General features: G+C 39.3%; 3 protein-coding genes across 3 annotated transcripts in view; 2 read left to right on the top strand and 1 right to left on the bottom strand.

Moving 5' to 3' along the window:
- Positions 1 to 9970: 9970 nt before the first annotated feature.
- LOC134527611 (trypsin-like) overlaps positions 9971 to 23711 on the bottom strand; it is a 43145-nt gene continuing 29404 nt past the window's right edge. Inside the window, exons 6-7 of the mRNA XM_063360451.1 lie at positions 22373 to 22525; positions 9971 to 10322 (exon numbers count right to left, since the gene is read on the bottom strand). Coding sequence (XP_063216521.1) covers positions 10086 to 10322; positions 22373 to 22525 — 390 coding nt within the window. The 3' untranslated portion in view covers positions 9971 to 10085. The remainder of the gene's footprint in view (positions 10323 to 22372; positions 22526 to 23711) is intronic.
- LOC134527609 (uncharacterized) lies at positions 11837 to 19136 on the top strand. The gene is made up of 2 exons (XM_063360449.1): positions 11837 to 11949; positions 16472 to 19136. The coding sequence occupies exons 1-2, from the start codon at positions 11918 to 11920 to the stop codon at positions 18456 to 18458; spliced, it is 2019 nt and encodes a 672-aa protein (XP_063216519.1). The 5' UTR covers positions 11837 to 11917; the 3' UTR covers positions 18459 to 19136.
- LOC134527610 (uncharacterized) lies at positions 11862 to 14217 on the top strand. The gene has a single exon (XM_063360450.1). The coding sequence runs from the start codon at positions 12025 to 12027 to the stop codon at positions 13123 to 13125; it is 1101 nt and encodes a 366-aa protein (XP_063216520.1). The 5' UTR covers positions 11862 to 12024; the 3' UTR covers positions 13126 to 14217.

The raw sequence follows: 23711 nt of genomic DNA, 5'->3' as shown, positions 1-23711 counted from the left end.
TAAAGTTCATTCCAAAAATTATAAAATGTTGCTATTAGACACATTTCTGCCATACATCTGGCCGTTGTTATAAAAACGCCAAGATTTTTTTTCAACCAAAGTTTTAGAAGAGTAAGGAAATATTCTTTAGTGAATTTGGTCCAATGAATATTATTTTATATTATTTTAATTTTATGGCCTAGTATTTTTGCTTGCAGTTTTAAATAAATTAAAAATATAACTTTAATTTATTTAGCTATTTTAATGAATTTTATCTATTCCGTGAAAATATTTTTTTAGTGATCGTAGAAACTTGAAATTTTTAATATTTAAAATCTACAATAAATTGAGAGCAAAACATCATGCATGATACAATTTTCGTTGATTGAGTACTCGCTGTTGTTTAGTACTTTACTTACTATATTTATACATATGATTCACTTCAGATTAAAGAAAGTTTTTTATTATAACCTGAAGCACTCAGTTATTATGGATTGTGAATGCCAAATTGAATTTTTTTTAATGACATCCTTGTAATAAGACGTTTTAAACAAAGACTGCATATAAACTGTTTATTCAAAACTGAATGTTCTTATTTCAATCAAGATTAGAAACATTAATTGGTCTTTAAATTGCTTCAAACAATAAAGTAACCTTTATTTAATTCATAAATAATTCCTTAATATGAGAAATAATTTTGATACGATATTACTATAAATTAAAAAGACAATTATACAATGAAAGTAATTAAAATACTATTCCCATTATATATTGAAAATAAATTGTTTTTACTGAAGACGTGCTTAAAGTCAGGACCGCGGTCAGTGGTACTAACATTTATTAATTCTCTTTAGCATTGTTTGCATCTTGTACCTGTTTCATTGAACAAAGGCTTTCTTGTTTATCGTCAATTGGTGGCTGCCATAACGAAAATTACAATGCTATTGAGTGGGGTGTTCGATGTTGGAAAATTCTAAAATTAAAAATGGCGGAAAATAAAATGGAGTATCCAATATGTCGGAATCTATGATGGCGGATCCAAAATGGCCGCCAGCTCAAAGTCAATGTTAAATGACAAGGACAAACTCATCCAAGATGGTCGCCGTGATGTCACAATCCAAGATGGTGGGCGACAGCTCAAGCTCCTTAGCCTGAAGCCTGCCGCAGAAGTACCTTTTATATACTACAAGTGAGGTTTTCCGAGGATACAATTATCCTGAATGAACATATTTTGTATTTTAGTGCTGCAATGCCAGAACATGCAACAGATAAATTTTACTTGGTGCGAGCAATAACATAAGCTCCTTTAACATGCTGTTTGGCGGAACCTCAATCACCGGTGAAAGTGGCTTATCCGAGAGTAAATCCGGCAGTCATCAAAGAAGGACAAATAAACTTCTGCGAAAAATTACATACTGCTAGAAACATCGACAGTCGGAAATCCCAACTCATGTTTTCTGCTCCAAAGAGCATCCAAGGCGAGTGAAATAGCGTGATGTTGTCGGTGGGATCGAGGCCGTAAGTCGCCTCACAAACATCAGGAAACAACTGAAAAACACATACTAAAAACACATGTCCACCTTAAGGTACTGCAAGAAATAATCATGCAATATAGTGCAGTGAAAAGTGTCCCTTATGCATAGAGAATGTTGGCAATCATCTTCGCTTACTTCCTCATCAGTCATTCTGTTGTGCAATGCCTCCGTGAGTGGCAGAATGTTCAATCGCAAGGCATCCAAAAACATGACCAAGTCGTAAAGAATTTTCTTTTCCTCCAAAACCTAATCGTACTGTGCATCATCTGGAAACAGCTAGTGCTACGCCCATTTGCACTGAGATAAGATCACCAGCAAGATTTGCCAGATATGAGTTTACAAAATTTATGGATTCTATGAGACTCAGATGCACTATCAGTTTGCTGCCACCATGTGCAATGCCTTCTACATGCAAATATTTTTAATTCTTTTATAAGCCTCCATATGCAGAGCAATAACGTTGACTTCGCCGGGGTTTTCCCCAAAAACAAAACCATCTGGCTGAGAAATGCGAAGGGAAACTTAATCTTTTCTTATTAATAAGTGAGAGTTGTAGTGCTGCAGATTGTGAAGTTTAGTCACGAGAATGTTCTTCTGCAGCCTACATTCCAATTATATTTAGAATGTGCATAACAATGAATTTCACCATTCAGGTGGTCATAGTCTATAATTGGACTGGTCATCCAACAGTTCATTGCAAATGTTGTAGTGAGCTTGACTTGCCATCCGAGCAGTCATGACGGGACTCTGGGATAAATGGGAACAGTTTTGGCATATTTTTCGCGAACTCACTTTGTCATATCTATAAAGGCGGATACCATTTCGGAGACGCAGTTTTCGTCTTGAAAATTCAAGTATTTAGTTAGTGAAATGTTGTAGCTACAAACCAACCAAACCAACAGAACACTGTAGGCATATATCACGTGCACATTTACCGATGTGTTGCTAGACATGCCGTACTTGTGATCGCAACTCAACATCTGTTACCATAGACTAAATCAAGTATTGTTATTCAATGGTATTGAATTTATGGTTTTTTTCTTAATAATGGTGCTACAAGATCACTAACTTGAGAAACATGAATGCTCTTTGTCACACTTTAAAATTTTACAGAAAGACAGATCGTAAGACTATAAATAATGTATGATTTTTATAAACTATATATTCAAATGCTATCATTCTGTGGTCAAAATGTGTGTAGAATATTTATGGTAAAACAGGGATTTCCTTATTAGCCCATAACATTTTTCTAAGGCTTTCAAAAATTTTATTTAGCTTACAGAATGATGGAAGAATGGAATGTTTTTTTTTTAGTCTTGCATCCATACTTGCATATTTCACATGATATTCCTATCACTGAATGAGAATCCTTATCGCTAGCACGCGATGTTTTATTCTTCATTTTACCAAATTTCAACAGAAGCAACACATGATAAAAAAATGTTTCTCATATTTAAAAGAAATAAATATTTGAAGGTTTTAAAAAAATTGAAACTGATGTCCTACTTTATTTTGAAAACATTTTTTAAATGTTTAATGCACTTGTGGTACATTAAATATAAACAAGTGTAAAAATTCCAGAAGAAAAAAAAATACTATTTTTACAATGGCAAAATGCATCTTAACAACATCTGGAAGGTGCTAAAGAGCTGCCATCTAACTGCAGAGAAACACTTCCAGCCGAGCGATCCCAAGTCCTTCCGACTAGTGCCCTGCCATCTCGGTCAACCTTCCTTCCCTCTGCGGAGCACTGTGTGTCACGCAGCCCAGCCGCCGTGCTATGGGACTTACCTTGCGTAGTATCACTGCAGTTTCTCAGGCAAGCAGGCAGGCAGTTAGTCTCACAGTATGGTTGGACAGACAGGCAGTTATTCTGGCAATATAGTGGACAGACAGGCCGGAAGTTAGTCTCGCAGTACGGTGTACAGACAGACAGGCAGTTAGGTTCGCAGTATGGTGGACAGACAGGCAGGCAGTTATTCTCACAGTATGGTAGACAGACAGTTAGGCAGTTAGTCTCACAGTATGGTGGACAAAACCGAAGACAGCACCGCCTTTACCGACGCGGTCAGGTCAGCCACCACGAATATTGGCACGGTCAAGACACTGACACCTATGTCGACTATTGAAAACCTAGACCTGGATGGAGTTTCTGCCGAAGACAATGTCCGTGCAGCACTCAAACGCTACTTTACCATCGGCCTGGAGATTAAACGTGTTAATCTAACAACGACTACCCCGCGAGACCAACATGCAGCTTTGTGCGAGATCGACAAAGCGAGCGCTACCAAGGCCCTCGATAAGGCTCGCATTTAGGTCGGATGGGTCAACTGTCACGTCCGATCAGTCACAAGAGTAACCCGCTGTTTTAGATGCCTTGGATATGGCCACCTGTCACGCTCCTGCAAAGGACCGGACAGAAGCAAGTGGTGCTACAAATGTGGCGGAGAAGCCATAAGTCCGTAGACTGCGCTGAACAACCAAAATGCTTTTTGTGCACACCGGATAGAGATGCCAAGGATGACCTGTCCCACATCTCTGGCTCTGGGGCCTGCAAGGCATACCGCGCTGCATTAACTGAAGCTGCAATTTTGTAGAAATTATGCGCGTACTTCAAGGAAACCTCAACCAGTGTGTGCTAGCACAGAACCTACTACATCAATGTGGCTTTGAAGACAAGATTGACGTCTGCATCTTCTGCGAGCAACACTCAAACCTTCGAGAGAAAACATGGTTCACGGATAAAACCAACACAGCAGCGATCTGGACTGTAAGCCCAAACAAGATAACAATCATCAACAGTGGATGGGGAGCAGGTTTTGTCTGGATAAAAAAAACCCATGACATACTTCATGAGCGTCTACCTTTCACCTAACGAAGGTATTAGTGTGTTTCGCCAAAAACTGGCTAACATAGAAAACGCGATTTGCATATTCAATGGCGAAGTCATCGTAGCTGGCGACTTCAATGCCAAATCTGCTGAATGGGGAGCAGACTTCTCGGATACTAGTGGAAACGAAGTCGCAGACTTTGCTGCAACACTCGATCTCACAGTCCTGAACACTGGAAACACCCCAAACTTCAGAAAACCAGGGTATCAGGAGTATACCTTCGACATCTCAATGGCTACTCCAAGAATCGCCAGAAAGATCAAGAACTGGATCGTCTCCGATCAGTACAGTGGTAGTGACCACCAACATATCACATTAAGTGTTGAGGTGGCTCCCAACCCAGGAATGCAATAAGGTCCTAAAGAACGAAGGTGGAACGCCAGAAATCCTGACCTAGAAGCCCTCCAAAAGTCTCTTTCACAAAGCTGTTCAACCCTTAAATTCCACCTGGCTCCCAACACCAGAAGTGAGACGGAAAGATTGGTGTTGACAACGATGAAGGATCACCACCTCTTGTGATGCCTCTATGCCACGATCTTAAAACTGTGGCCTACAACAGGCTGGCATACTGGTGGAAGCCGAAAATTGCAGTACTCCGGAAAAAATGTCACGAACTTCGCCGTTGAGCAACAAGAACCGTAGAACACACTCCTGGCCTAAACATATACTCAAGCGAGTACAAGAAGGCCAAAAAGGACTTAAACCAAACTATCATGGCAAGTAAAGCGATGCTGTGGGAACGACCTTGAAAAGGATATCTGGGGAAAAGCCTACCAAATTGTCGTCAAAAAATCGGAAATGCTACACCAGAAACACCAAAAAACCCCGCCATAATAGACTACATTGTAGCAGAGATGTTTCCTAAACACCCGATGCGAGAAAAAACGCACTACACCAACAATGGTGAAGTTACACCTTTCACACCCAAGGAACTGCAAGATGCAGCGAAGTCCCTCAAACCAGGAAAGGCACCAGGCCCCGATGGCATCCCAATGTCGGTGATCAAGATTATAGCCCAGGAATTTCCGGACCTACTTCTGAATGCCTACAACGCATGTGTTGCAACCGGCACATTTGCCACTATCTGGAAACGACAGAGACTGGTCCTCTTGGTCAAAGGGAAAGGAACCCCCTTAACAACTTCGTCGTTCCGACCACTCTGCATGCTATATATCGCCGGAAAATTGCTCGAGAAACTAAAACAAGTGAGTCTCCAAAAAGACATCGACTGTGTCGGTGGTTTTTCCAAAAATCAACATGGCTTCCGAAAAGGCCGATTGACGATTGGCGTGATTAAGAAGATCATAGGGATTATAACTGAAGCCAGGTCTGGAAACCTTAAATCGCGCAAAGTCCTACTCACACTTGATGTGAAGAATGCCTTCAACAGCGCAAAATGGGATGTCATCTTGGACGCACTGGAGCATCGGTTCAAGATCAAAAAGGAGAATTTGGCCAAAGTCGATGATTATCTCAATGCAAGAACACTAATTGTGAAAACCACTGAAGGCTCAAAGGAGTATCAGACAACAGCTGGCGTACCATAGGGCTTAGTCATGGGCCCTGAACTATGGAACACAGATTACGATGAATTACTGGAGATTCCACTACCGAAGCAATTACAGCTAACAGGTTTTTCTGACGACGTCGCGGCCACAGTAGGGGCGGACAGCGTTGAACAGGCTGAACTACTGGTCTGGTCGACCACTGACACCGTCGAGGCCTGGCTTGAGGACCACTGTTTGAAACTAGATAAACATAAAACAGAGATGGTTGTGCTGATGTGCCAGAAATGGTTTCCAAAACCATTCAACGTGGACATTGGCGAGACAATACTGACATCAACAAGAGCACTGCCCTACCTGGGAGTGGTGATATATGAAAAGCTGTCCTTTCGAGATCACCTTAAAAGTGCATGCACCAAAGCCAGCAAAAATGGTGTCGAGCCTATCAAGAATCATGACAAACAAAATGGGCCCACGAAACAAAAAGAGAAGAGTTCTTCTCCAAGTAGTTCATTCAATCCAACTCTATAGAGCGGAAGTATGGGCGGATATTCTCAAGCAGAAGACCTATCGGCGGAAGATAGCAGCAGTACAATGGTGTGGATCCCTCAGGGTGACCTGAGCCTATCGAATAGTCTCCGAAGCTGCTGTACTAGTTATAGCAGGGGTGGCACCTATCGACCTACTAGCATTCGAGAGGGCGAAACTCTATGACATCAAAGCTACTGGCGATAACATAAAGGAAGCCAGAGAAAAAGTGAAGGCGGAAATGCTGAAAGAATGGGAAGACAAAGGGAAGACCTGCGACAAGGGCAGTTGGACAGCTCGCCTGATTCCGAACATAAAAACCTGGATCGACCGAAATAACGGTGAGACAGATTTCTTTCTGACTCAACTGTTGACAGGCTCATTCAACCCATACCTGCACAAATTGGGCCTACACAGCACTCCGATGTGCAAGTACTGCCCGGACAAAACCGATGATGCTGAGCACACGTTTTTCAAATGCGAACGTTGGAGGAATCACAAAGGTAACACTGAAGCAACAATAGGCAAGTCTCTCAATCCTGAGAGCCTAGTGAACCTTATGATACAAAGAGAAGAAAACTGGAATGAAATCGCTGCCTACATGCATTGCGTCTCAAGGAAAAAATATCTGAGGGAGAGAGACCAGTGAAACGTGAGCTGATGTCGTTTGAAGCAAATGGACTGGGTTGAAGTAATGCCAACGTGGTTCTGGCCCAGTCTCCCCTACAATAAATACGGGGAAAGTGGAGAGGAGGATTTTTAGTGTGTGGAAATCCCACACTACCGACCAACATGTATCAAGGTGGTGTCTTTGAAAGATTTTCCCTCCTCTTTAAAAAAATAAAATAAAAAGTGTGTTGGACAGACCGACAGGCAGTTAGTTTCGCAGTATGGTGGACAGACGGGCAGGCATTTAGTCTCGCAGTATGGTGAACAGACAGGCAGGAAGTAAACCTCACAGTATGGTGGACATACAGTGAGTGTATGTGAACTGTCCATTTCCACCATTTATATGTAAGCTGCGCGGTTTTATTTTTGTGCCCTGAGAAGACCCAGTGTGTGGTAATGGAAGAGGGGTGGAGATGATGTTACTGTCGAAGATTCTAAAACCTGTTCCAAAGCCAGAAAGCTCGCACACATGTGTGTTCTCCCAACACCATATTTAAATTTTACTTTTATTTTTTTTTCTTGTCTATGTAATTGGATTTCCAGGAAAATAAAATAATATTTCAACAGACACTAATTTAAATAGCCAGCCTAAAAAAATATTTCAATGGGCAAATGTAACCTAATATTTACTTATGAGCTTTAACGGTAATTTTTTACTTTAGAGAGTGTGTTAGTTAAAAACTCTGTAGAACATATAGATCCCTTTTTTTTAGTTACTTTAAAACGAATTATTCATTTTTATTTATTCTTTTAAGTTTGATTTTTTCTTTGTTTTAATGCTTTTGGTGTTTTACTTTCGTTTAATAAAATTAGATTTTTTTGTTTGTTTTATTTTATTTACCTAAATTAAAAAATTGCAAACTTTGATGGGAAAACACACAAATTTATTCCCCCACATTTATTCATTTTTCTGGAAGGGGCATTTTAACCATTTTTTACATAAATTATTGTGTCTTTTATAATTTTTAATTGTTTATAAATAATTACTTGCAATAATGGCCCTTTTAGCTAATTTGAACAATAAAAAGAATTGGTCTTCTGTCATAAATTGATACATGAATATCATTCATGAATAATCACTTGTAAGGATGAGTTTTCTAACCAATTTAAACACGAAAAAAATGGGCTTTTAATAAATTACTTACAAGAAAAAATAATAGCACCACTAAACAAGTTCAAACAAGAACAAATATATATCTTTTATCAATTTTCAACAAGAAATCGGTAGGTACTTGCAGGAACTGGTCTTTCTGAGGATTTAACCAAGAAACTTTGGTATTGTCCTAGAATCGGCCTTTAAATACTTCTGACATTGGGAATGATGATTCACTTACAACAATAAATTCTAGGTTATGTAGTGAAGAAATGTGATTTGCACTCTGCCTGGCAAACGGGCAAACAAAGAGTTACACTGTCTCTCCTAATGTATATACTCACAGTCACTGGTAGGTATAATATTTAAGTAAAAATCACTTTCATTAGTTTATTACAGTTTAATTTTGACTGTTATAGCTTTTCAAATTTGACATAAATACAAAACTTATGACACCGAATGAGAGGGTCTTAGGGAGTCTGCAAGGTCAGTTATGGCCAGGGAAGCTCCGATTGCTTAGGAACTGGGTTCGCAATCCAGATGACCAACATATAGAAGCTCGCACAGACAAGATAAGCGAAACCACCCCAGGCAAATGCTTGAATAGTTCTTTATGATGACCACCTTGTTGTATCGAGAGAAATGAACTTGCTGTCCACAAGTAATTAAAAAGACTCCTAAACATATCAATTTAGCTGCATGCAAATGGCCCCAACTGGTTCCAACTGGTTTAAAATGAAAACAAATGGTTAAATATTTTTGTTAATAATTTTAACGGCAGTAATTCTTGAAAAATTAAAATAAACTATACAAATCATTTTAAAACGAATAAATGATTATTTTTAAAACATACTGCACTGAAAAACTTCCCATTTCATAAGAAGTGAGAGTTGCTTTTCAATAAAAGTTTTTAGTTTTCATAGAAATATAGGTATATTCAAAGATAATTCTTATTACCAAACTTAATGTATTAAATGGATTGAATCCCAATAATATATTATTGAGGAAAGGAATTTTTTTGCGGAAGTCTTCACCATTATGAATTTTATTAAGTATTAATTTAACTTAAATTTGAGTTTTTTTATTGAAGGTTTAGCTTGCCAGGAAATAAGATTACATATTCCAAAGCTAGAATACCCTTATATAGTCTGGTATTGATTAACAGGTTAAAATCTCGAACCATTTGGAGAAAGCAAGTGATTATATATTATATATCTTCATCTGATGCTTCAACTTGAAGCTGGCATCAAAATGTGTTAACACTTAGCTAATCTTAATGCCACGTCGCTCAAAAAATGCTATAAAAATATGTACAGCAATATGGAACATATTATTAACAAATATCAATATGTTGGGGCACAAACCACCTTAAAGAAAGACCTCTGTGTCCTGACACACTTTCTACGTAATTACTGGCGGGTAATTAACTATTGATAATAAGGGCTGATTTTAAAATCAATGAGTGGAGTGATTTATTATGAAGACATTTTTATGCAGAAGAGCACAGAAAGGTTGTAAGTTTTTAGAAATTGTTTTTGTATTTCTTTAACATAGTTTTACATAAATTTAAGAAAAATATTTAGGTATGATAAAATTAATTTTAATGATTTATATTATGACAGCCTTATTAACATAATTTATTTTTTTGTAAAATTTAAATTATCTATAATTAAATATTTTCGATAAATAAATGACAAATACAAACAAATTTAGCAAATATGTTAAAGTCTTTCCACTGTCTCATTAAATAAAATTAAGAATTTCAATGAATATCGACGATAAGTAATACATTCATAATTTGTATTGTTCTCAGTACACATGCGAGCTGCGGTGGAAGGCAGTCGACGCAGTTCCTGGAGCGGTCGGCGGGCATGGCAGCGTCGCTTCAGAGGGTGACCTCGAGCACCGCCAGCAGCATGGGGAGTGCGAGGAGAACCACGTGAGGTCCCGCCATCACAGCCTCCGACTCGAAGACGTCAATGGCAAATTTTATCCAAGGTAAGTAGTCGTTGACCCGAGCGTACACGAGGGGCATGGCCTTGCCGTTCTCCTTGTACCCCAGCCCCCACGACAATATGCCCACCTGCAGGTTGTCGCAGATGAGCGGGGCTCCCGCGTCGCCCTGCGCACGACACGACAGCAACACCGTCATACCATAGCCGGGAGTGGGACTACGTTCAGGATTTCTCACTTGGCATTTGATTGCGGTAGTAAGAAGGACAATATCACTAGGTACTTGCAACCTCACTTTCTAGCGCTCCTGCGTTTATATCCTTTTAGTTTTAATTTGATACTAGCTTTCATTAAATCTACTCTATTTTAATATTTGCTTTTTTATGGCATTTGTTACTTTTGTAATTAAAAAACGTTGGTTTTATTTCCAATTTAATTCGAAGACAGTTTTGGTTTTCACGCTCGGTCCGAAACAAATAGGGATATCATTTGTGTAATGTGCGCACGGGAAAATTAGCGATCAAACTGCTGGTGGTCCTTTCTGGTGTTGCGCGAGGTGGCCGCTAGCTGCGCTGGGAGCGCCGAGGCGAGGAGCGAGCTGCCACCCGGCGATGGGTCGGCGGCGGAGGAGGCGGTGGATGTGGCATCAGAGAGCACCACGTCGTGGCCGGCAACACTGTGTCGTAAGTACATAGTTATTTTAGTTATTTTGGGTTAGTATTAGAAATATAAAAATACTATAACTATAATTCTGGTATTAAATTGTATTATAAGTATAAGGTGAATAATGAGTAATGTTTCAATAGAGTGTTTCATGTCTTGTGTATCGAACGATGAGTATGCCTGTCGAAGGTTTACAAGCCTTCTACGTCAGTTGGCTAACCAAATGTTAGCTATGTGTGGTGGTTCAAACAGACTGTTTCCTGCAGAGGAAACTACGCATCACAAGGTTCAACAATGACTGAATCCTTGGACTGAACATGAAACGAGTGTGTAAATGAAAACGACGAATCACGAGAAAGGGTGGGAAGAGAGTGCGCTCTGCCCCGGCAGAAGGAAGCGGACAGACGGGGAGTGTGTCGGGAGACTCCCGAGGAGGAGGTCCTAGGATGGGGACTGAGAGCTTTGTCAGAAGGAACAGACTTGTAGAGTCTTAAGTTTGTACTTGTAATTTCTATGTATCAAGAAGTGGATGTAAAAGCTTTGTAGAGTTTAATACTTGTAACGAGCCAAGAATGATGAATAATAATAAGAGTTGTCCTGTCTGCAGTATTAAGTTATTGCTTTTTATCGCTCCGCTGCCCCACATAGCCTCACCTATAAGGAACCAGCCGCTCGGTCACGACATTATGGTGTCAGATGTGGGGTTACTGTGAGTGAATACTGCGTAAGGACAGTCGAATACAAATCTACGAGAGAATAAGAGAGAAAGGAAAATCGTCCGTCACTGGTATCAGAGCACCGCATCCCAGGAGCGACGGCGAGTCAGAGTGTTTGAAGAAGATATCAACTTCCGCGAGGCAGCGACTGGACTACTGATAATCAGCGAGGAAAAGACAACAACGTATCCAAACAACATCAACAACGAAGACGACGTAGAGCCCCACTCGTCATACTCCAAGAGTCCAAGAGGATGTTGACATAGCAGATAGGAACAGCCGACGCCGCCAGCCGATGATAGCCCCGCAGTAGGGAAGAGAGGACAGCTGCAGACGGCAGCGCGAGAGACGACCAACTGGAGCTACGTGTGAAGAGCTGAGGGCCATGGGTACCCTCACGAAATTTATTATAATAAGGTCAGAACGGCTAATACGTTAAGCATGATACCTACAGTTTGGTATAAATAGGAGGGTTACGTTTACTCCACAATTATGGCTGACAGTAACGAGGAAAGTGAAACTGGGGAAGTTTTTATTTCCGTAACAGAGGCGTTAAAATTGATAAATCAACCATTTGATGGTACAAAAAACAAACTCAAAGAATTTTGCGATAATGTTGACACGGCTTTTGATCTGGTGAACCCAGAACGTCATAGAGTGCTGTTAAAGTTTGTAAAATCAAAAATAGTTGGGGACGCGAAAGCCAAAATTTTAGTCCGCGAAAACACTGATACTTGGGAAGAGGTAAAAGAAATTTTAGAGGAGAATTATGCGGTTCGCAGAACTTTAGATTTCTACGCTTGTCGGTTATTTAATGCTCGACAGGGATCACATGAGCCTGTTGTAAACTGGGGTAGCCGAGTCGATACAATGGTAACTGAACTTAAGGAGGCGGCCTTAAAGGTATGCACCCGCCCGCAAGAAAACGGGGCAATGGCCTTAATACAACATTTGGCTAGAGCCTGCTTCGTACAAGGGTTATCTGTTGAAAGAATTCAAACAGTTATTCGGAGCAAGGGCGCTCAAATTGAGACTCTAGGGTTAGCTGTAGAATCGGCACTAGAGGAGGAGTCGAATCTTTTGTCTCTTAAGGAGAGAATTAGACCCCCAATGTTAAAAGTAGGAGATACGGTAACAAGAAGGCCCAGTTGCTCGAATTGCGGAAAAGGCGGACACACACTAGAAAAATGTTTCTTACGAAAACCCGATAAAAATAAAGGATGGAAAAAATATGTACACGTAGGAGAGCTATTTTGTAAAAATTGTAACACTACAGGACACACAGACGCGAATTGTCGACGTAAACAAAGAGATGACAGAAAGACTTTTCAGCCCTACAAAGAGGAGAGAAACAGGGGAAACTCCACATGCTTTGAGTGCGGTAAACCGGGACATTATGCCCGAAACTGCTTTAACAAATACGGAAAATACAACAATACCAATTTTGCAAAAGGAAATGATTACCCAAATCAGTACAGGTATGACCAAAGAAATCACAAGGAATTAGGATATATTAACAAAGGAGGGCGAGAGGATAGACCTTCCTATACTGAATCGCGATTATGGAAACATGGGGAAAACGCGGGAAACTAAAAAGGGGGCATTACGAGCAGCGGTGTATGCACCCTAAGGAGCCAAACACAGACAGCTGCAATAGAAAATCTAGAATAGAGTATGAACAAAGTAACGACGATGCTATCTGTACCAAGAGTAGTATAGTTTCTTTAAAGCTAGACGAAATACGTGAAGCAGTAGACTGCCTTATAGACACAGGGTCCGACATAACACTAATCAGAGAGAATGTTCTAAATAAGAGTATCCTATCGACCAGTGATAAAAAGGAGAAAACTAAGATTCGCGGTTTAGCCACCGATGTAATGCCTACAAAAGGGACTGTTAATTTAAACTTTTGTTTACCATCTTCCACAGTAAGATATAAATGCCACATTATAGAATCCTGTCCTCATGCATGTATTTTGGGCAAAGATTTTCTAAGTTTTACTAAATCTGTTGTTGATTTCGAATATAATAGACTGATAATCAACAAGGAGCAAATCCCCTTTTGTGAAGAAGATCATGCTGTCAAAAATATGAGAATTCATGTACCAGCTAGGTGCGAAAAAATAGTGCAATTAAATGCTAGCAACGAAGGATTAGGACTAGTAGAAAAACGAGAAATAGAAAAGGGAGTTTATCTAGGAGATGGATTGACGGAAGTGATAAATGGCAAATGTTTATGTTCTATATTAAATACTAACGAACACGAAGTAGAAGTAGATATGCCCGTCGTTGAATTAGAGGAAATACCCTCTACAGCGAAATTGTTGAGTATTCAAAATTCCGATAGGGAAAGGAAAGAGAAATTGGCATCGATGTTAAGGGTAGAACATCTACACGACACAGAGAAAAAGCAATTGCTAAAATTATGGAAAGAGTTTGTAGACATTTTTCACTTGCCCGGTGATACACTCACATGTACGCCGACCATTGAACATAGTATCCCTACAGGTGCTGAGACGAGGCCCATTAATGTAAAACCATATCGTATTCCGGAAATTCACAAGGAGGAAATTAAAAAACAAGAGACACAGATGTTAGAACAGGGTATTATCAAACCCAGTCTGAGCCCTTGGAACGCGCCTATATTAGTGATTCCAAAAAAACGAGACGCTTCCAATCAACAGAAATGGAGGGTCGTTGTAGATTTTAGAAAACTGAATCTTGTGTCAGTGGACTCGGTGTATCAGATGCCGAATATTACAGAAATATTAGATCAATTAGGACAAGCAAAATATTTCTCGACCCTAGATTTGGCTAGTGGTTATTTGCAGGTAAGGATGAAACAGGAAGATCAACCCAAAACCGCATTTAGTACCCCGACGGGTCACTATGAGATGTGCAGAATGATGTTTGGGTTAAAGGGAGCTCCTGCGACCTTTACGAGATTAATGAACACTGTTTTGTCAGGACTAAATGGAATTAAATGTCTTGTTTACTTAGATGATATCATAGTACATGGCCAATCAGTAGAGATACATAACGACCGGTTAAGAGAGGTTTTCACTAGAATGAGAGAGCATAACCTTAAGCTACAACCTGATAAATGCGAGTTTTTACGCACGGAGGTAACATTTTTAGGACACATGATTAGCGACGATGGCGTGAAACCATATCCGGAGAAAGTAATCAAAGTACAGGGATACCCTAGACCAAAGAACGCTAAAGACATCAAAATGTTTTGCGGATTAGCCTCGTATTACCGAAGATTTATACCGAACTTCAGCAAAATTGCAAAACCCCTCTACAACCTTGTAAAAAGTGACGTTCCCTTTATCTGGGGAGACGAACAGGAAACTGCATTTAACACCCTAAAAGAAATCCTGACCTCAGAACCAATTTTACAGTATCCGGATTTTAATAAACCGTTTATCGTGACGACAGACGCTAGCAAACTAGCTATAGGAGCCATTTTGTCCCAAGGAGAAGTAGGTAAGGACAAGCCCGTCGCCTATGCCAGCCGTACGTTGAATAAAGCGGAGGTCAATTACTCGACGACTGAGCGCGAAATGTTAGCGATAGTGTGGGCTGTAAAATATTTCAGGCCCTATCTATTAGGTCGCCATTTCATGGTGATAACCGACCATAAACCTCTACAATATGTTTTTAACGTAAAAGACCCTAGTTCCAGGTTGTTAAGATGGCGGTTAAAATTGGAAGAATATTCATATGAGATTAAACACAGAGCCGGTAAAACTATCATGCATGCCGATGCGCTGAGTAGGCTTTGCGAAGTAAAAGAAATGGAGGAATTGACAACAGACGAATCTCACTCTGTAGAGGATAACACTGAGAAGCGAGAGGGTGAATTATCCACGGAAAGGAAACGGGAAATTATTAAGGAATTTCACAACACACCGATAGGAGGCCATCAAGGGATCGCCCGAACATACGACCGAATAAAACAATATTATAAGTGGAACGGGATGAAAACAGACATAGAAACCTATATTAGAAGGTGCGACTCTTGCCAAAGGAATAAATTAACGCGACCTTACATAAAAATGCCGCTTGAAATTACGGACACGCCTAATGTAGTATGGGAAAAATGTGCTCTCGACATTGTGGGACCACTAGTTGAGACTGCCAATAATCATAAATATTTACTAACGTTTCAAGATCTATTATCCAAGTATACGGTAGCCATACCCCTTTTCGACCAAACAGCCGAATCGGTGGCGCGAGCTTTTGTGAACGAAATAATACTAAGATTTGGTATACCACAAGTGATAATCTCAGATCAAGGAAGAAATTTTACAAGTGATCTGTTTAAGAAGGTGTGTAAATTGTTAAAAATTGCCAAAATCAAAACAACTGCCTATCACCCTCAATCTAATGGGAGTCTAGAGAGATGGCACCGTTCCCTCACTGAATTTTTAAGACACTTCATCGCCACCAACCAACTCGATTGGGATGAATGGATAAATTATGCCACTTTTGTCCATAACACTACGCCTCATAGGTCCACGGGATTTACACCCCATGAATTATTATTTGGTACATTACCTAATATTCCTGGCATCCTACAGAAGGACTTTATAGAAAAGAATTATAATTATGAGGATTATGTCAAAACCTTAAAAACAAAATTGCAAGAGACTTTCAAATTAGCAAAAAAACATTTAATCATCTCTAAAGAAATAAATAAAAGGAATTATGATCAACATGTGAACCAGCACATTTTTCATATTGGTGATCAAGTCCTTCTGTATGACGAGACTGTCAGAAGAGGTAGGTCCAAGAAACTGTCCAGCCAATATGTAGGCCCCTTTAATGTTGTAAATGTAGAAGGAGTAAATATAACCATCCTTACCAAACGTAAGAAGCTTGTAAAGGTACATGCAAACAGGTTAAAGCCGTACTTTTAATTGGTATGTTACAGTCAACTTATTTTTACCCTGTTGCTGAACCCTGAACATGTGAGTGGAGTGTCATCAAGACTAGACATTCAAATCACTAAAATTGAAGAAACTTCGGGACTGTACTACGAACATAACGGCAATGGACGATTGTATAATACTGAATGGAGATTAATCTCCTATTTAAATTTAAGTCAGCCTGAAAATAATTATAATACGTTAAGACGATATGTAAGTGTTGTAAATGAATTATGTAATAAGGAAATTCCGGTGTATAAGGGTAAAACTCTATGTTCTAATACTATAACAAAATTATCAAACAGGTTAGACGCCATTGCGCGCACCATAGAAATTATAGGAGGTATAACCAAAGACCATGTTAGTCCTAGAGTAAAAAGAAGTTTATTTCCATTTAACCTAATAGGGCAATTGAGTAAAGTGATTTTTGGTACGCTAGACGAAGAAGATGCAGAATTTTATAATAATAAAATTACGAAACTTGAGAGCGAACAATTAGACTTTCTTAAGCTGAGTAAGGAACAAATTTTTATTGTAAAATCGACCTTGCAAACCATGAACCGAACTGTTAAAGACTTAAATGGGAATCAGCAAATGTTAGCTGACCAACTAGTAAAACTTACAGATGAGATAAACCGCATAAACTCGAATGTAACCGACGCTTTATCTCATCATAACCTACGAATACGAGTAAACGAGCATTTGACTCTATTAAATCAAGAAATTGAAACCCTTTCATTTCAATGTGAATCTATTTTGAATTCCATAATAAATGCATTTAAAGGGATTTTAAACCCCCATATTATAACACCACAAAAAATCGTTGAATATTTCAATGCATTTCAATCTACTCATTCTCGAGAATTTAATTTACCATTACCAGAAGGAACAATCAAAGATAGTTCTCTTCTTAACCTGATGGAGCTGGAAGTGTTTAGCAAAAGGAACATTTTATGTTATGTAATTAGACTACCAGTAACTGATAATTTAATTTTTGATATATATAGAATCATTCCATTGCCTGTAAAAATGAAAACTGCCACAAACAAATATGTTTTCATAGATCCGGAAACGGATTATATTATGATGGAACACTCAAAACAGTACTACGCAAAAATAAGCAAGTATGAATTGAATAAGTGTAAAGTAATAACTAAAACTCTTAGAGTGTGTAGACAAACCTTTCCATTGATCAATACTTATGCACGGGAAGATTGTGCAGCCAAATTATTGTATACTACAGGTCCTATACCTAGCAATTGTGTTAAGAAAATAGTAGAGCTAAAGCAGACCCTTTGGATTCAGCTAGAGCACAATGAATGGATATATATTGCGCCAGATAAAGAAAAAATTACTATAGTTTGCGATCAAACTGGACCTTTTGACGCAACAGTGGAAGACACTGGCAAACTTAAGTTTATAAGTGCATGTAAAGGTTACGGTACCAACATCTTTATATCCTCCCAACTGGAGTTAACTACTAACACTAGCACAAAAGATGTTATTCCCAAAATAAATCTTGACATAGATTGTTGTGATGAAACAAACTATAAAGTAACACTTGAGAAATTAAAAACAAAGTTACATTTGAAACCTACAATAACTCGGTTAGACGATTTGAAGATTGCCGGTCACAAAATAGAGGAAGTAGAACATATGATAAATGAAGAGGAATGGAAAATAAAACACACAAACGTGATTTCACGAGTATCTGTAATGTCCTATATCATTATCATATCATTAAGTTGTATTTTATGTATATATTGTTGTATAAAATGTGGATGTTGTAAAACTATTGTCGGTAATTGCTACAAGAGGTGTAAGGACGGTGATTGCTGTAATTGTAAAACCATATGTTTTAAACCAACAATTGTAAACACATACAGACCTAGGGAAAGCAATGAGCTGGTCCATTCCGTTAACGAAAGACAGCTAGAGGAAAGGATCGAATTGAGAGGAAACAGTTTACGGAGAACTCAGACTAGTCGTTGATGGCTAAGTCCCATTTCAAACTAAGAGAGGTGTAAAGAAACAATTGTATTTTCTTTAATTGTTTCTTTTTCCCCCGCAAGGGAGGTGTCGTAAGTACATAGTTATTTTAGTTATTTTGGGTTAGTATTAGAAATATAAAAATACTATAACTATAATTCTGGTATTAAATTGTATTATAAGTATAAGGTGAATAATGAGTAATGTTTCAATAGAGTGTTTCATGTCTTGTGTATCGAACGATGAGTATGCCTGTCGAAGGTTTACAAGCCTTCTACGTCAGTTGGCTAACCAAATGTTAGCTATGTGTGGTGGTTCAAACAGACTGTTTCCTGCAGAGGAAACTACGCATCACAAGGTTCAACAATGACTGAATCCTTGGACTGAACATGAAACGAGTGTGTAAATGAAAACGACGAATCACGAGAAAGGGTGGGAAGAGAGTGCGCTCTGCCCCGGCAGAAGGAAGCGGACAGACGGGGAGTGTGTCGGGAGACTCCCGAGGAGGAGGTCCTAGGATGGGGACTGAGAGCTTTGTCAGAAGGAACAGACTTGTAGAGTCTTAAGTTTGTACTTGTAATTTCTATGTATCAAGAAGTGGATGTAAAAGCTTTGTAGAGTTTAATACTTGTAACGAGCCAAGAATGATGAATAATAATAAGAGTTGTCCTGTCTGCAGTATTAAGTTATTGCTTTTTATCGCTCCGCTGCCCCACATAGCCTCACCTATAAGGAACCAGCCGCTCGGTCACGACAACTGCAGCAAGGCTAGTTGTCCGGCACCACGGTAGCGTGGACCAGCGCCCAGCTGCCGACTGCTGCGGAGAGCCTATCGCGGCGCGCCAAGCCAGTCCTTATGGGTTATCACGGCCCGGGGAAATGCAATAACTATAATTAAACACACCATCGCTTCCCCTCCCCCACCCCCGCCACAGGGGAAATTAATGGAGAACCTAATGCAATAAAATTGGATGGTGGTTGCTTCTTAGTAAAGTGGATTTTCCCGGAGTAGCTCGATCCAGTAACTGTCCCGGCCTGTTTGTCGGTGTGACAGTGCCAAATTTAGTTGGGAATGATCGGCGCACTTACACTGGGTGCGAAACTGGTTGGTTGTTTAGACGCCGTGAAACGTTACATAGTTTCATTGATTAAAATTTTTTTTTAGCATTTTACATTTGGGTAGCGAAGATATCATGAGCAAAAAATTAGCTGGAGTGATAATTATTTTTTTGTGTGTGCTGAGACATACAATTGATTTTTTTTTGTCGCAACTAACTGATCCCGCGTAAGTTGTGAGCAAGTTAATGCGGCCGTTAGGAGCGATAAATAGTTAATGTTTTAGGAACCCAAATTCTGCAATAAAAACTTTTCGATGATGTTATTACATATCGGGAATTTAACTTAACCGTAATCAAACAAACACAATCAAAAAAATCAATCGTTGTGCGATAAAAGTTTCTAAACTGAAATAGTTCAAGAACTTAGAGTTTGTGAAATTCCTCTAAATTTACACTAAAAACTTTTTCTCAGCCTATATTATAAGAATATTCACATGTGTCAGTTGAATGATTCATCGTAATAAATACAATACTTATTTAATTATGTGGAAAGGACTTCAGAAAAAGTAACAAATTTTTTCTGCACACATTCCCTGCAATATATTACCAAAGGCCACTTCTTTACATATTTCACAGTTTATGCTTTTTAAGTTTAAAAATATGCACAATTAAATATATTATTTTGATACTAATTTTAAAAATAGTTTATTGTACAAATGTTAACTAGAAAAGTTTACTTTTTTAATGTATAAATGTGTGATGAACAAGATAAATGGAGGAAGCTGAGTTAATTTTCTGTTTTTATTCATGGAAGGAAAAAGGGGTGGAATTTAAACAAAATTTGTACTGTATTGTCTCATTTTTAGGCTATATTTAGTCATTAGAGTCTCCAAATGTATAAATTAAAACATATTTAATAATAGTGGGTGAAGTTATCATTAAAGTGATTACGTATCCTTACCTTTGGAGCTACAACGTCAAAGCTTAGAATGATTTCCTCGAAGGACATAGAAAACCAGTTATCAAGATTTCGCTCTTCTGATTTATAAAGTGCAAGATCCCAAACCCTTGCGGACCGGCATATACTCCCAAGTGGGGCAGAATCTACGGGACAAGATGCGGCCCCATATGGTGAGGGAAACCGATACGCTGTTTCATCGCGAGGCCAGGGCTATCCACCCCGGCATCGGCGCTACCCAGCAACAACACCTCACTGACATGCCCCTCAGCAAGGTACCATCTGGCACGTATCTGACCGGTATACCGACTGAAACCTGCAGATAGCACCTATCCAAGCATCTACCAGCTATCCAGGCCGGTGCAGGAGCATATCAAAACGCTGCTCACGCGTCCACCCGTTTCGGTGGTCGTTGCGAGCGACCACTTACCTTCACCAGACTGCCGGTCGAGGCAGACCAACCGGGATCAGAATGCCAGTGCGAATCCAACACCACACGGCCTATGACACCCTGAGCTCCTGGATTAAGGGCTATCGATTGTCCGACCCGCACTACTGCCTAGATATTTCATGGCACTGGGGGCTTCTCCGGCATGTTGACCCGTATGTCACCAGGGTAACTAACTGCCCCAGGTCTGCAAACACAGGGAATTACCTCGGGAACTGGAGACCCGCAGGACCAGCTCCTCGGACTTCCCACCGACTTCGGCTCCCTGGAGTTTACAGCTTTTACGGCCAGGTTGTGTAACTCGCCAAGCCATAAGCCACCTCCCAGTTCGGTCTCTACCATTGCGCCTTGCAAATCACACGTTGATAAGCAGGCCTTTGACACCCACGGCCTGAGGGCCCGGCTTTGCTGACCCCACGGTGAAGGTTCCATCCATCTGCTGTTGCCGCAGTTAGGGTTTCCACCTCACCAGATACCTTTGTGAGTGTCAGGACGAGGGCTCCCGGACAGAGCTCACTTTTGTTAAGACCACTGGTACTGTGTAGAGGTAGTGAGTGTACCTAGGCGCGGGGAGGCTATACATTCGCACCCATGCACTTATCCCTTGATACTATTGGATCATGTCTCTGGTACTAGCGCTGGCAACAGCTCCGACACTTAAAGTGACAATCACCGTCTCCTGGGGAGGTTTCATACTCCCAGTAGGAGGAAGGAACACTCCCAGCGGACATAGAAAACAGCTTTGGTTCAAACCAAGTGGTGGCCATACATGCCTTCCTGCGCGGGTGCTGCATGAAGCCACTTTTATCCAGCTGATGGTAAAAGCCATGTCTGCTGGACACCCAAAACATTGGTTTTGAAGTGTAGTTTATTCATTGTGGAAACCTTTTTTTTAAGGAACGCATGTAATGGTAGTGAATGTGTTTTAAATAAATTATGACTGATGCTAACTAAAGGGTAGAGATAGAATCGAAATAATGCCTAATAGTTTGATAAAATTTGCATGCAACAAAAAATGCTGTATCTATTAATAATAAAATAATTGCATTCGTCAAGACGATAAAATAACCTTTCAGGGACCATGAGACAGCGTCTGTTGACATCATAGAGCAAACAATTTGTAGGATACACTCAATGTTAACTTTTAAAATTGCATTAAATTATATAACATTCTTAATTAGTGACAATTTTTCAAAGTTTCTTAATAAAAATAATATATCATATAATTCTTAAAACCTATATGGATTCTTTGGAATCTATCTCTCTCCCTTAACCAAAATTATAACTGGTAAAAAACCATTTTCGCAATATTGTGGATGTTATAATATGGAGATGGTATGGTAGAAAATGACTTATCCAAGTCACGGCATGCCATTTCCTGGCAGTGGCCTGACTCCATGGTTCCAAAGCTGTTTTCAAAGAGATTTCGTAACCGGCAGAAGGCTGAACTCACATCGCAACTGCTCTTGTCTTCCTTGTATGTGCAGATGGTGATGTACTCATGCACAAGCCTGGAACTTTCACTCAAGTTGGTGCAGTTGACTGCGTCTAGTATAACCTTCTGCGCCATCTTTGCGGTCAAAAACTGCTCTTGCCGCTGCAAGTCCTGTTACAAATAAATCAAACTAATTTAAATCATGTAGATGTATACAATACAGATATTATGTTCCACATAAAATATGATATTCTCGTATCTAATCCGAGCTTTGATGCATAAACAAAACCTTTGAATTTCCTTTGTTCCACCTGCCTGTTCACCCCATTAACATTTAAAAAAAAAACGTCTCAAAAAGGAACTAAGGGCAGCATCTACGAGTACCTGGATACCTCAAATTATAAATTGTTTTAATATTTTTGAAGTTGAATCTTTGTTTTAAATTGATGTAATTCAAAGTAATTTCTTACACAGTATAATCACAACAACCGGGATCCAAGCATTGATAACTCTAACGTAACACTGTGAGATTACAGATGGCTAGGGGTCCGGAAATATAGTGAGTTCAGTGGCCATCGGGCTAGACTTTATGCTGGTATGTTTTCTTGAGCAGTATATGAATGGGCTTCGTTCCTCAAAAGTAGATAAATCTTTCTTGTGTTATCTGAGGTTCCCAGCTTTGAGTGGGTAGTAAAATATTCTTTAACCCAGAACAATTACTTTTCAGATTCTCTGTAAAAAAAAAAAAAAAATCAAGGATCTAATCTCATATTATGTCCAATTTTTTTAAATTTGGACATCAGATTCATATTTATTTTGGCCAATCCTTTGACGTTATGAAGTATAACAAGGAGAGGTCCACTACCCGTCATCACCGATTTCATCCGGATATACAGTACATGCAGGGCTGGATTGGAAATGAAAGTGACGCAAGTGACTACTTCAGATAGCCAAACTTTTAGAAAATTTTAGTTTTGGCGGTGATCAATAAATACATAAGTTTTTATGTTAGCGTTATCACAAAGTAATGGTTGGTGTAACGAAAAGCTTTCGGATTCTTAATGCAAAGGTCACAAGTTTGAGTCCCGGTGAAGATACTTTTTTTTCTATGGATTATTCTTTTTTCATTTTAACAATACGTTACACCACAAATAAACTTTTTAAAAAACATTCGTAACAATTTCGTTCAGATTGTTTGTAAATCTTATAATTTTACCTGAAACTATTGTCTGAAACAATTTTTGATAATACAAACCATTACTTCAAGGAGTGAAAATAACACGGGTAGAAAGACAAAATGTCATTATTTTTTTTTTGAATATATATATACTGTAAAATCTATTATAATGTATTGTAA

Source organism: Bacillus rossius, chromosome 1 (genome assembly GCF_032445375.1).
Source record: "Bacillus rossius redtenbacheri isolate Brsri chromosome 1, Brsri_v3, whole genome shotgun sequence".
Taxonomy (NCBI): Eukaryota; Metazoa; Arthropoda; class Insecta; order Phasmatodea; family Bacillidae; genus Bacillus; species Bacillus rossius.
The sequence above is the reverse complement of the archived record's forward strand: the minus strand, read 5'-3'. Positions and strand labels throughout refer to the sequence as shown.